This window comes from Alligator sinensis, unplaced genomic scaffold (genome assembly GCF_000455745.1).
Source record: "Alligator sinensis unplaced genomic scaffold, ASM45574v1 scaffold134_1, whole genome shotgun sequence".
In the NCBI taxonomy this organism is placed as follows: Eukaryota; Metazoa; Chordata; order Crocodylia; family Alligatoridae; genus Alligator; species Alligator sinensis.
This window is the reverse complement of record NW_005841920.1, coordinates 2527920-2541372: the sequence shown is the minus strand read 5'-3', so window position 1 is coordinate 2541372 and position 13453 is coordinate 2527920. Positions and strand designations below refer to the sequence as shown.

At 40.0% G+C, this 13453-nt stretch overlaps 1 protein-coding gene across 1 annotated transcript in view; it reads left to right on the top strand.

Annotated features, from left to right (window-relative positions):
- Positions 1–13453, top strand: part of LNX1 (ligand of numb-protein X 1) — a 99252-nt gene that overhangs the window by 5800 nt on the left and 79999 nt on the right. Inside the window, exon 2 of the mRNA XM_006019016.3 lies at positions 549–1026. Coding sequence (XP_006019078.1) covers positions 635–1026 — 392 coding nt within the window. The 5' untranslated portion in view covers positions 549–634. The remainder of the gene's footprint in view (positions 1–548; positions 1027–13453) is intronic.

Below are 13453 nucleotides of genomic sequence, written 5' to 3'. Positions count from 1 at the left end.
TGCTGAATGGGTAATGAAGTGTGTAACTATACGTATGTTAGAGTAGGTTACAAGATACGAAAGTGTCCCATTCGGTGTTGGGCCAATGGCAAGGGAGGTAACCATTATTTTTAATGATATTTCTGCATGCAGCCTCACACTACTTTGCCTTCACATGATGCTGCTTTGTTACTGATAGATTTTTTTTTCCTGTAGGAAAAACAATCAGGTGACTTACATGCTTTGAACTGATATATTGGAAGAGCTTAACTTTTAGAGCTGCAGTTTTATATATGCTTGATGTTTTTAACTCTTAAATACTAGCAACATTCTCCTCTCCCCTCATTATTTGAACTCCCTATATAAATATCTTTTTCATAGCAGAGATGGGGAAGTAAAGCCAAATAGAAAATAAATTATAGGATTAGCTGTTTTCCTGCCCTAAAGTAAAATCTTTCTATAAAATCACTGGAACATTTTATTTCCAGATATAGAATATCCAGATAAATCATAAAAATGTTATTAAAAAAACCAACCCTGAGACACAATTCTTTGGCTTTTTCCTACAGATTTGATGTTCACAGGACTTGCTGATATTCTTCTAAATAGAGAACAGTTTTTACCTGCTGTCTTTTGAATTGCATCAGATCTGATTATGAGCCAGAAAGACTCATCAGAAGAAATAGAAGATGGCCATCAAGTTTTATGTATTACCTGTGGCCAACCACATTTACCAGAAGAGCCCCACTTGTACAGCTACACGGAAGAAGTAGATGATGATCTAATATGCCACATTTGCCTACAAGCTTTGCTTCAGCCATTGGACACTCCTTGTGGTCATACTTACTGCACAATCTGCCTTACAAATTTCCTACTGGAAAAAGACTTTTGCCCCATGGATCGCAAACCTGTGATTCTTCAGTCTTGCAGAAAGTCCAGCATATTAGTATATAAACTCCTGGATAAGCTAATGGTTAGCTGCCCTTTCACAGAACACTGCTCAGAGATATTGCAGCGTTGTGACCTTGAACAGCATTTTCAAAATGGGTATGTCATTTTTTTTTTTCCTTGAGAGGGGCTGAGAGCATCAGTGACTGGAAAGGAGTCCAATAAACTCCTGTTTTATAATGGCCAGTCAGTTTAAATGTAAATTTATCACATTCAGTCCAGACATAAATCCACTGTTTTCAAAGGGGTTATACCAGGGTTGAATTTAGCTAAATTATTTTAAGTACTTTATTGTCTTTTTAATACAACAAACTAGCTTGAGGTCCTTATGGATAGTACCATTAGTATATCTCCTGGTAAATTGTACAGCAAGAGTGTATATTTAGTAATCCAAAATGATCTTTGAGTTCTGTGAGCTGAGGTATCTCATATATTGTGTAAGTACCGTGAGGGGTTTTGATTGCCTTTTCTTTATTTTAATATTGCCCATATATTAACTGAAGTAGAAAATATACTGTGGGTTATCAATCTCTGGAGGTGGGGCTTGAACCTAAGTCTACTCAACCCGAGGTGGGCTCCCTAACTATGAGGCTAGAAAGTCAGGCTTCCAGATAGCCTTTTCTCTAGCCTTTTTAAGTCTGCTCTTTAAATGCAAGAAGGCATGAGCCTCTGCCCCACCCTGGCCTGGTCCAAATGGAAGAGGAAGAACTGACTCAGCTGTGAGCTACTACTATCCCTCTCCTATCCTGCCTGATTGAGCTCCACAAAATTCCACATCCTAAGGAGCTGGAACTGGAAAGAGAGCATTGCCTTATTGTATGGTGCCCTGTCTAGTACTATCTGCCCCTCAGTCCTTGAAACATGTGGGCCAAGGCAGTACAAGTGTAGGCTAACCAAATCATTAGGAAGCTCCCACCACTTCATGTTACATTTTCCTCCCCCTGTCCCCTTCCTGAGGGTGGGGATCAAGTTACCAGGTGGCAGCAGGCAAGGGAGGAAGAAGTGCAAATGGGGCAGGGCTTCTCTGGCGGATGGCGTTTTGGTGATTGATCCCAAATCCATACCTTTGGGCTTTTCCAGGGGCCATATCACACCAACGCATCTTTCACATAGGTTAAATGACTTCCTGAGATTCCTTGCCTCTAAAACAGTCACCCGCATGGGGATTTTCAAGCCCTGTATTTGTAGATACCTGGCAGGGTGCTGTATGTTAAAGTACAGCCAACTGGCAATTATCACTCGAAATATTCATGCATTTGACTAATTCAGTCTACTGAGGTGCAGAAACCCTGCTTGCAATCTGACTTCCAGTTCTTAATAGTGCAGGAGACGAGAAGGGCAGCGTGCTCTTCAGGCAAGGAGTCTGGCAATGCCTAGGCACAGTGCAGATTGAAATGACAGTGTTCTTTTTAACACTGGTTAATCAATAGGTGGGAGAAGGTGTGTGACTCTGCTAATAAATTAATCTGATGTCCGTGGAGGACTGGACCAACCGTGTTCTGAAATCTCAACTAAATGTGACTACGGCTTTTGGTGAATAAATCACAACGGACCCAATTAGAAATATCAGAATAGCCAGCAAATGCTCTATTCTTGCATAAATCAATCTCAAACTGATCCTTGTTCTCAAAGAGAGAGCTCACTCCTGATCAGAAATGAAGTCATTGATGGAACCAGGTGAGTTTGTTGTGTGTTTGTGCATGTAATTAATTAGGGAACTTTAATGTCTCATTGGAATCAGCATGGACATTCATGTAAAAGATGCTCATTGATAACTAGTTTTTATATGTACATTTTTCACCCAGAAGGTGTGTCCTTGGTTCGTAATCTATTTGTACAAAAATGTCTGACTGTGTTTGTGTTTTTGGGAACATACACTGATCCTTTGTGGTGTTTTATTTTTTTTAAAAGGTGTGACCCTCTTACATAGTTTGCATAGGAACTCCACGGGAGTGCTCCCTCCTCCTCCCCACCCCCCGCCCCTCTCCATGTACAAACTACTAGACTGGACCCTTCCTTGATGCAGTTTAGCTCCTGCCCCATCTGCTTCTGGCCAATGATGTAAATGTACCAGCTGCTTCTGAAGAACCACTCTGAATACTGCAGGAGGCAGGTCTCTTTCCTGTGCATCATCCTGCTCTGCAGCATAAGTCACTGTCTCGCCAACCATGCTGTGCTGTCCCTAAACCCTCACATCCACCCATCTGAGAATCAAATCAAGTAATCCTCTTACAGGTCAATGATTTTTCAGCGTAGCTTCGTTTAAGGGATTTAATTTTGATTCATAATGGGCTACCATTGTTTTGAAATGGAAAGGCTCATTTAGAAAGGGCTTGGCTGACAAAAGCTTGAAGTTCTGTGTCCCATCCTCAGAAAGAGAGAAAGTGGGAAGGAGGAAACCTAGCAGCAGTGCCAGCCTTGCACTGAAAATGAAGGCTCTTCTGTTATTGGTTCTACCTTGGCTAAGTCCTGCAAACTACATAGACAATGTGGGCAATCTGCACTTCCTGTACTCAGAGCTGTGAGTACTCACAGTCTTGGTCTGTGTGTGTGTGTGTGTGTGTGTGTGTGTCTGTGTATTGTCTTCTTAAACTGGAAAATTCTCAATATGCGATACCTGTATGTATATAAACTATAAAACATCTCGGCAACAGCTTAAAACAATACCACGCACTGTCTGCCTCTGACCTGAAGAACTAATAATAGCAATACTTCTCTAGCGCTTTCCACTTTTGAAGTGTGGAAGCAGCTAAGGCAAGCTAGTGAATCTCTCTTTCCTTGTCAACTTTGCTTTTCTGGGCTGATGTTTTTAGTTGTCTCCTTTTTTTCCCACCTCTGAATCTGCCTAATTTTATTCTATAAATAGATAGGATATGGGGGTAGCGCTGGCATCCTAGCTTTACACCTTTTGTAGCTTACTGTATTTGCATATATTTTTATATAGAAAATACATGTATTAATGTGCAAATCTGCTTGCCTATGGCATAACATGCAGTGCTGAAAATCCTTTCACCATACATAATTCACTTAGGAGAGGAAAGAAATTTCCCATGTGTGTATTTTTGCCTAGAACAGAATGTTATTTTCTCCATAATGCACATTTAAATATGATGGTCTACATTTACATCTGCTGCTATCTAAAAACACATTACTGACATTCCAATAAATATTCTGTAGCATGAACAGTATAATTAGCACTTAAATTCTACAGAAGGAAAAGGGTCTTTATAAATACAGATATCTATTTTATTTTATGATAGTTTACATAGCAATGTATTTTCAGTTTAGCAAATGTGGGTCTGAAGTAAAATGAAATGTAAAAAGATAGCTTGTTGTTTGAGGTAACTAATTAAAGTGATTAATTCTGACCAGGAATTCTAAAATAACAACATTGAGCTTGTAAAGGGGATGTGTCCAAAATAATAAATAATAATTGTGGTAACTAAATATGCTTCTAACTTAGGGGTTATGTTTGTGTACGTATTGTCTGTACTTTCACATAAATAGAAGCATTTTGAGGAAACAAGAATCCCTTATTTAAATTCTTGTTTGATATGAATGTCAGCTATTAAGAATTCCATGATTCTTTATAACACTATTTCAGATTTCTATATGCCATACAGTTCTTTTTTTAAATAATTTTAAAAATCTGGTTTGGAAGATTACAGCTACGCTGTTTTAATTTAATTGCATGTCAGTTGAGAATGTTTGTTTATTAAAAAGAAGTCAGCTAAGCAAAGCAGACACATGAAAATCAAGCTGAAACCAGAACAGATGAACACTTATAATAGAAACAATGGCATCTTGGGCATCCCGTTTCCAGGAAAATGAACTGATGAGATTAATCAGAGCACACGCACATAGCCCCACTGCTTTTTCTTGGGGAATTCTGGTTCATTGCTTAAAAGCTACCGTGAAAATAAAGGGCAACTATGTAGAGCAGTTATTCATCTTTAATATAATTTGCCCTGTAACCCACACAAATGTTAAATTTTTGTGGCTTTTCTTGTAGGTGCTTGTTCTTTATCTTGTGGGTATGAAATGGGATGTGCTTCTCCAGTTTTCAGTAATGGGAGGGGTATATCTATTTCCCCTGTCCATCATACCACAACAATAATCGCTAACACCATCCATTAAGACATCGAGGTCAGGGAGCGGATGGTGTTTTCACATATACTACTGACTGTTGGGGTCTGTCCTCTTTTGACATAATCCAGAAAGGCAGCAGACAGAGCATGCTGGTTTTAGAATTGGATGTGATAATTTTTCCTTTGTTTTTGAGTGTTAAACATTCTTAGCTACTGCTGGATACTGCACAGTTGGACATAGTGTGGCGGTCTGTGGGTAGGGTTCAAGGGCCCCTGTAACATCAACAAGTGGAGGGAGATTCTGTTTTCAGTCTTGTTTTATCATTTGTATGAATTGTAAGCCCACAAGTTGCTTTTCTGGTTATCTGGACATTGTGTCCACTGTATTTTTTGTATATATATATTTTTAAGTTTTGTCTGTTGCACAAATTCACCATCAGTACCCTTGCTAGCCTAAGGTACAACCCTTGAAGCCTTGGAACCTGGCCAGTGGGACTCACCGCAGATTGGGAAATTTGGTGCTGGGGGAGCAGTGGCAGTTAATACTATCACCTTCCCTGCTGCTCTCTTCTCCCTGCACCCCTTCCCACTGTGCAGCCGGTTCCGGGCCAGACCATGCCCTCTCTTTCCGCCCAGTCAGATTGGGGCTGAGCCACACTCCCTCTCCCTTCACAGTTGGTTTGGGGCCAGGCTATGCTGCTTTCCAGATAGGGGCTGGCCCACCCCCCCCATCCCGGTCAGGTGTGGGCCAGGCCAGTCCCCCTTTCTCTACCATCCCCCCTCCCCACTCTGCTGTGTTTCCAAGAGACTGGCATCCGCCATGCAGAAGAATATGTTTTTCTGTTTACACCTAGTCCGTAGTGGACCCAACCCCAAAACTACCAGTCATTTCAGAAGGTTTGATTGTACATATGTTCAGCAGAGGTTCAAGATTGAAATAAGAGGTGTCAGACTGAGGGCCACTAGCTGTACCTCGTGGTGATGCTTAAACAACACCCAGTCATAGGCATTGCTGTTAATCTGCAAAGTTTGCCATGAATTTGCATCTCAATATTTGTTTTAAAAAATCAGCTGAAGTCACAGTCTAACCTATTTGTTGTATAGCACTGAAAATTCCTACTTTTTTTTGGTTTAGCATGAAGCAGTCAAGAATAATCTCATCAAATTAATTAGATCAAGTTTCCCATTTTGTTTTTATAGGATAAAACTCTTCTCTTAGCTTTTAAAACAACACTCCATGCTTTATGGATTTGCCAGTAAAAATTAGTCCTCCAGAAGTTTCTTTTTTCATCAAATTAAAAAAGAAACAAACACAGCTGTCTTTCAGTTTCCTTGGGCATGTCTCATGTATTGTAAGCACAGTTTGGATCAAGATATTAGAAGGAGGAGGAATTCCTTACATCGTGAGAGATGAGGGTTGAAAATCATAGCACACTATAAAGGGTTATTTTTCCAGTCAAATAAACCCAGAGGGCCATGCTTTCAACCTCTGTTTTGCTGTATTCATTTGCCAATGCGGTGGTTAGACTTTGATCCAACAAAATCTCACATACATAAGTAACTTTGCATGCATGGGTAGTTCTTCCACATACACATAAAAGGTAAATCCTTAGCTTACAGGCTGGAGGCCTACCTATTCCACTAGTTATGGTCTGTGCTGTACATGCCCAGTATGTTTCAAAGATTGGTGCCTCAGGGCTTGATCCATTAGAGGTGTCGGTCACTCTGGCCGTAATCCAGCACAGCATTTAACTGGGTTCATGAAGTTTAAGCATATGGAGTGCCTATACACAAGCAGGGAGTCTGCTCAGACGCGCTGTGATTCCAGCATGTTGGAGTAGACTCGATTAATTAAGTATGCTGGAGTGTGGCAATTACTGTGCTTCAGCAGTCTCCTGCATCAAAATGGTGGCGGCAGTGCTTTAGCTAAAGCTTGTCGAACAAGGCAACACAAAACTCTGAATCAATCTCTGGCTGGACAGAGGCTGCATGGGGCCCCAGGACCCAATCCCAGTGCTCAGGAGTAGCCCAGGGCCTTATTCCCCCATACTGGCTCCATGCCATTCATTGGCCTGCAGGGCAAAAACTGTGAGCATCACTGCTCTACGACCTTAGAAAGAAGGCTGTGTTAGTAAGCTGGTGTTGTAAGTATGTGTGGGAATATTTTTAAAGTGTAAGCAAAGCGTTCACCATCCTGTCTGATTCTTGATATTTCCTGTCTCTAATCTTCTCATCTGGATATTTTCTTCATCTCCCAATTCTAGCCCAGCCATCTAACATTACTAGCTACCATAGGACTGAAGAGCAACAGGCCCTTGATGTCCCCAGCTTTTCATTTTATTTCATCCCAAACCATTTACCAGAGCAGCAGACCTTAACTATAATTATTTTTTCACCAAACTTCTGGGACCTCTCTCAGTGTTTTCAGCAGCAGTTACTGTCACTTCCCCAGCCTGAGGTGACGACCCCTACCTGGTGTCTGACCTTATTCTGTCAGTCTTTTTGCTTACCCTTTCATTTACCCTTCTGTGTCTTTCCAGTCCTTGCCTCTGCTTAGTATCTCTTCTGCTTCCTTAACTTTATTTACTCTCTTCTGCTTTCTGAATTACTGTGTGTGCACACTTTCTCTCCATTCTTCAATTACTTTTCTCTTTTCTTGCTTTTTCTCCTTTTATTCCCCTCAATAGCTCTCTGCTGCTGAGGACAGATACAAGCATATATAAAAGGGCATACATGTGCTATCATTAGGCTCATATATAAACACTTGGTTTCAGTAAGCTTTTTTGTGAAATCAATAGCCAGCCTATGCCAGTGACTGACCAATGACAGTTCTTGTCAATGAAGGAACACCTCTCTTTTTGGATATTGTAGTGCCATACAGCAGTATATCTGATCTTCAGGCTCTCCCTTAGTATAAAAAAACCTTGTATATCAAAGTGACTCCACTTTCTGCCTCTGTATCTATTGGTTTCTCATGTGTACACACACACACACACACACACACACACACACACACACACACACACACACACACACACTGCCATGTAGATACAGAATGCTAAGTGGTGTTGCTGAAACAGCGTAGCTTTTGGTTTTCAGTGCATTGAACCAACTTTCTGCGTATAGTTTATCTTTAACCTTACCAGGGACAGCTGCCCTTTTTATGATCTTTTGAAGATTTATGTAGATCTCTGCCTTGGAATTTTGCATATGAAGAAGGTTGGCATATCTATTATAATTTAAAGCAGGAGTGTCAAACATATGGTCCACAGGCCAGATACAAGCCTCTTTCCAATTTGTTGGACTACCAGCGTGGTACTAGAAGTTGGAGGGTGTGGCCTGCTGTGAAATTCAGGGCCCTTTGGTCCCGCTGGCTGTGGCTGCCTCCAGACCCCCTGTCTCATCTGGACCCACCACTACCATCCTTGGACTTTTTGCCATGTCTGAAACCACCACTGGCATATCTGGACCCACTGCTGCCACTTCCAGACCCCTTGTCATATCCAGACCTCCCACTGCTGCTGGGCCACAGCAGCTGCCCCCATTTCCCCCAGACTGGATCCGAGCCCATGAGGAGCCCCATGGTCTAGATCTGGTGATTTTTTTATTTTTTTTTATACCCCTAATTTTGAGGAAAAATTCTACCCTTTGGTGCCTATGTAAAATCATCTTTAGTTCATTGTGGCTGCATAAACTCGCCTATAAGGCAACATCTGGTCGTTAATGACAATATGGTATATTTTAGTTTGACTTCAACTCCCTCTAATAGTTTTAAGGAAGGTTGACATTAGCTAATGTCAGTTAAAGTAAATATTTTCATAATCAAGGCTCTCATCTGAGTAACTTGCCAAAGTTGAACCTCACCAAGCTGAAAAGGTAATACAGTAATCGCAGCTGGCAGAAAGGTTCTTTTCATGAATTAGTTATGCCTCAGCTATGTTTAATTTTTGCATGAGCTGCTTGAGAGTGCATTAAATGTCTGTGTTGTATAACCAGTGCACAAAGGGAATGTGCATTCCACCTCTTACTGGCTAATTCACTGGAGATTGTGGGGAGGGAACCAGAGAAAGAAAAAGATGAAGCACTGCTTATGGTAAGAGAAAAAGTGGCAAGAAGGGGCAGGCAAGATGATACCAAGCAGCAGATGCTATTTCAGGACCAAACCCCTTCTGATGGTAAATTGTACTGGTAATATGTTTCAGTAGGCTGGATTTTGACAGCCCCTCTGTAGTACAGTTAACCCAGTTTATCACTGTACTCCGAGCTCCTTCTCTTATGAATCTGGTGAAATTCTACTATCTTGCAAAACCAGGAATATACATTATTTGGAGATAACTATGTACCCATTGCAAAGTACATCCTACTCTGAATAAACATCTCGGGTCCCCAGAAGATATATACCTCTTACGGTAGTGAAGCAGACCAGAGGGTTGAAATTTTGGCTGGCACTAATGACCTTATTGTAGAATCTGCCTTCAGGATTTTAGCATTGCAGAGTAGCTGGCTGTGTTTAGCAACCTTCTCCATGAGTAGCTGTATCTTTTAGAAATTAGAATTGATTTTCTGCATCTTGTTTTGTGATTGAGTGTCCAAGCTGTTCCCATTGTATTAAAGACTGACTGACTATGTGTGCAAAGACACCTGCAAGACAGGATACATAGGAAGAGGCTTTCCAGTAACACAAGAGATAAAGAATGCAGCAGCATGCGTAACCCTAATGATCTCTGAGGTGTGGGTTAATTGGGGATCCACTTTTCTTAATGAGGGCAGAATCTGATCCATTTTGTGGAACTGGCACTGCAGTAGAATTTATTTTTTTATTAGTAAATGAGATGTAATGTGGCAAATTGAGGTTTGGGGCTTTTTTATAATCGCCAAAGGATTTTTAGTCTGGTGATTGAGTCTATTTGAGATAGTACTCCAAAGAAAAATATGAAATAGTGGTTTGACGTTCAAGGTCAAATTCATTCTTGTCCTTGGTGGAGTTGTACCTCACTAAAGATGAGCTGGACCCTCCAAGTCTTTGTTCTTCCTTGGTTTATACATGGAATATACTGTACATCTTACTATTGTCAAGTGATTTCAAAATATAGAATAAACATGTGCAGTAGCATCCTGATGGGGTGTCTTAGTTTCTATCATTTATAGAAGTGATATTCAAAAGGAGCATCATCAGGATACCATAAATTCTATATATGTTACAATCAATCATCCTATTACAAAGTGTAAGGAGCAAACTGTATCTAAGATTCTAACACTTAAACTCTCTTGTATGTTGCATGAAATTATGTTTATAACAATACCCAGTGTTTCTACTAATAATGCCTATCAAATCTCATTGATAGGTTATATTCTGCCTTCCCCAAGACCTAGACACTCAAGTAGTGTCCATATGGGAGAGTCCTGTGAGTCAAGATAGGAAAGGAGAATATCTTCCCTTTACTGTCCCAAATCCTTAAGGAGCACATTGTTACCGCATGTCTGTCACCCTAGACAAAGACTGATAGTTCCCAGACAGTATTCTTTGTCTGAAGGGTCAGTGGCTCTTGAGTCCTCATAACTGCAGGTGCACCATCCTGTTTTCACTCAGCTCTGCTCTAATTATCATTTGATGCCATGGTTAGTGATCTCCTAGCACTGTATCATTTGTTGGAGGCAAATAAATATTCTCTCTTTCATTGTTGTCATCCTCCCCTTCCTCATCCTCCCATAGCAAGAGAACTTTCTCACACTGAAAGGATGGGCAGGATTTGCAATATATTATTTTACATTCTTCCAGAGAGGGGAAGTTCTGTATGCCAGCTAGTGGACTAGTTCATTCTAAGCAAAACTGGATTTTTCTTCTCATGTTCTGATTCATCGTATCTACACACCATATCTTTCCTCCCCCACCAATTGTCTGTGTTATGTAAATTGCAAGTATCAATCCTGATTCACCACTGTGTAGATATTTTTTAAATTTTTGTTAGCATGACTCCATTTGTCTTCAGTAAAATGGAAAGTTGACCAGAAATAGACCATCAACCTCCTTTTGTTCTGTACTGTTGGAAATTGATAGTATTAAAAAAAAATCCTTCTTTAACCCATATGCAATAAGCATTACATTCACACATTGTTTTTAACATTAAGTTAATATCCATGATATTCACTTGTTTTTATTACTTTCTTCCCCTAGTCAAATGAGAGGTAGAAAGGTCTCTCAACAGATCTTCCTTACATGTGATGCTTATAACCAGACTATATGAAATACTGGAAAATGTACCATGTGGCAGAACGTTGTATAGATTGGAGTTTGGCTGTATGCTTAAATAGAACTTTTCCATTTCTAGTTTCCATGGTTCACAGAAAATAAAGTGTGCACTGTGCTGTGTTTGTTCTGAAGTTTATAAACAAGGCTGTTCCACTTATTCTTAATAGATGCCAGAGCCTCTTACTGATGAGCTTAAATTGCACTCTGAAAAGCTCATACTGGGCACATCTACATGAGATGCTAGAAGCTCAGTAGACTAATTCTACCGTGCATTAGTGCATCATGGCAAAAACCATGCTAATGCACTAAAGCACAGTAGAATTAGTCTACTGATATGTTAGCATCACATAAAAAGCGTGCACTGGTACTACTGCGCAGTAGCTCTGATTACAGGTATTAAACTCGATGCATCATAATTACTACACATTAATGCACACATAGATGGGCCCACTGAATACAGTATATGTTTTAATACAGTAGTTGTTCATAGAACTGGTTCTCCAGTAGTGCTTTGCAAACAGCTGTGACTTGCATTGGTCATCCCCCAAAGGATGGCTCACCAGTAATTTTGGTGTAAACTACTGGCATGCCTCTCACCAATACATTAATATCCAATTAAAAGTTACAAGAACAGCTGCTAAGAGAGCACCAGAGTCTTTATGAAAAGAGATGGACTACAACTATCTTCCACAATCATTGCATGCATACAGTGCCAATTGTTTTTTCTGTTTGTACTGCTTTAATTATTTTACATTGGAATCCCTGTAGGGAGTATAAGTGCTAAAGGTAACTATATTAATGTATGTAGCTGGTTCAAATTGGTGTACTAAAGAGGGACTACTCAGGCTGCTATACAACAATATTGTGGCCAAACTCTCTTCTCATGGTAGGTGGGGTATGGGACAGGGTCTTCCAGCTCTGTACCAGTTGCTAAACCATCTATGTGGACAGCTTCCCAATCTGCCAGCTTCTCATTTGCAAAGTCCTAAACCAAGAAGCTGTGTGTATATTTTCTTTGGTGCTACTTCTCAAATGTCTTCAGTCTTAATGTGTCATGCATGTAAATTTTGCTTATCTTCGTCATTTCCAGGGGCTTGAACGCATGTATTCTCTAATGGTATTTTCTGCTTCCAATTTCTCCTAGCAGAAGAGATTGAATTCCAGTACATTCCTGTTTTAGCCTTCCAAGGCATGAGCATAATGAAATTGGACAGTAATGGTTGCTGCATTTCACATTTTTGTTTTGTGTCCCCAGTGGTCTAAGCATCTGTAGATTTGAAGGCACTTACAGTCACAGTCTTAGACTTCAGAATAAATCAGATGAGAATACAGCCAAACAGGCGAGAACATCTCATAAGATATATAGCATATATCTAAGCTTGCATTTAATATGTAGAGCTGACAGAGCAAATAAATGTAAAGCTACACAAATCAGGCTTTTTCTGAATTTAAGCTTGAATAATAATGTAACCTGAATGAACAAAGGATGTTTATAAAGAGAAGTTTAGACCAAATGACCCTTTTTATAGCTTCTCCCCCAGCCCCAACCTGCCAACAATGGTCTTTTAGCTGATGCTGATTGTGCTTGCTTTGAGATAGCATACTAAGGTGCTTGTTTTACTTAAGCCATGGTTTTTTTAATGGTTTTATAAAGAATTGTGATAGGCTTTTTGGTTTTTTGCTAATGTCAACTAGTTGTTATGGATATTTCTTTCTGTTCATAATATTTCCTTAGTTGTCTCAAATGTCCAATACACGTGTTGACAAGCAATAAAAAAAAATCCTAAGAAGATTCTGTGCTTTGTGTTGCATTTATACACACTGAAAGCTCACAGGTTTCTGCTTTATTGATAGACCCCAATTTGTATGCATTCTGTTGAAGGAGAACAGTACTTACAAAAATAATATCTGTCCCTTAAATAAGTGTTTACCTTTTTTGCAGTGTTACATAACTATTAGCTAATCCTCCTGATTTCACCTGTGGATAGGAAACCAGGCAGCAGCGTATACCTAATATATGTTTTGAATTAGAGAGAAGATACGTGTTTGAAACAAGTTGTACAAAATTCTTCTTTTTGGTATTCTTAAATATGTTCCATCATCTCTGTCCCCTGTAATTATTTGTTTTTGGCTCTCTCTTTCACTCCGACCTATCCAAAATCCTACTGCTGAAATCTTTTCTCTTTCC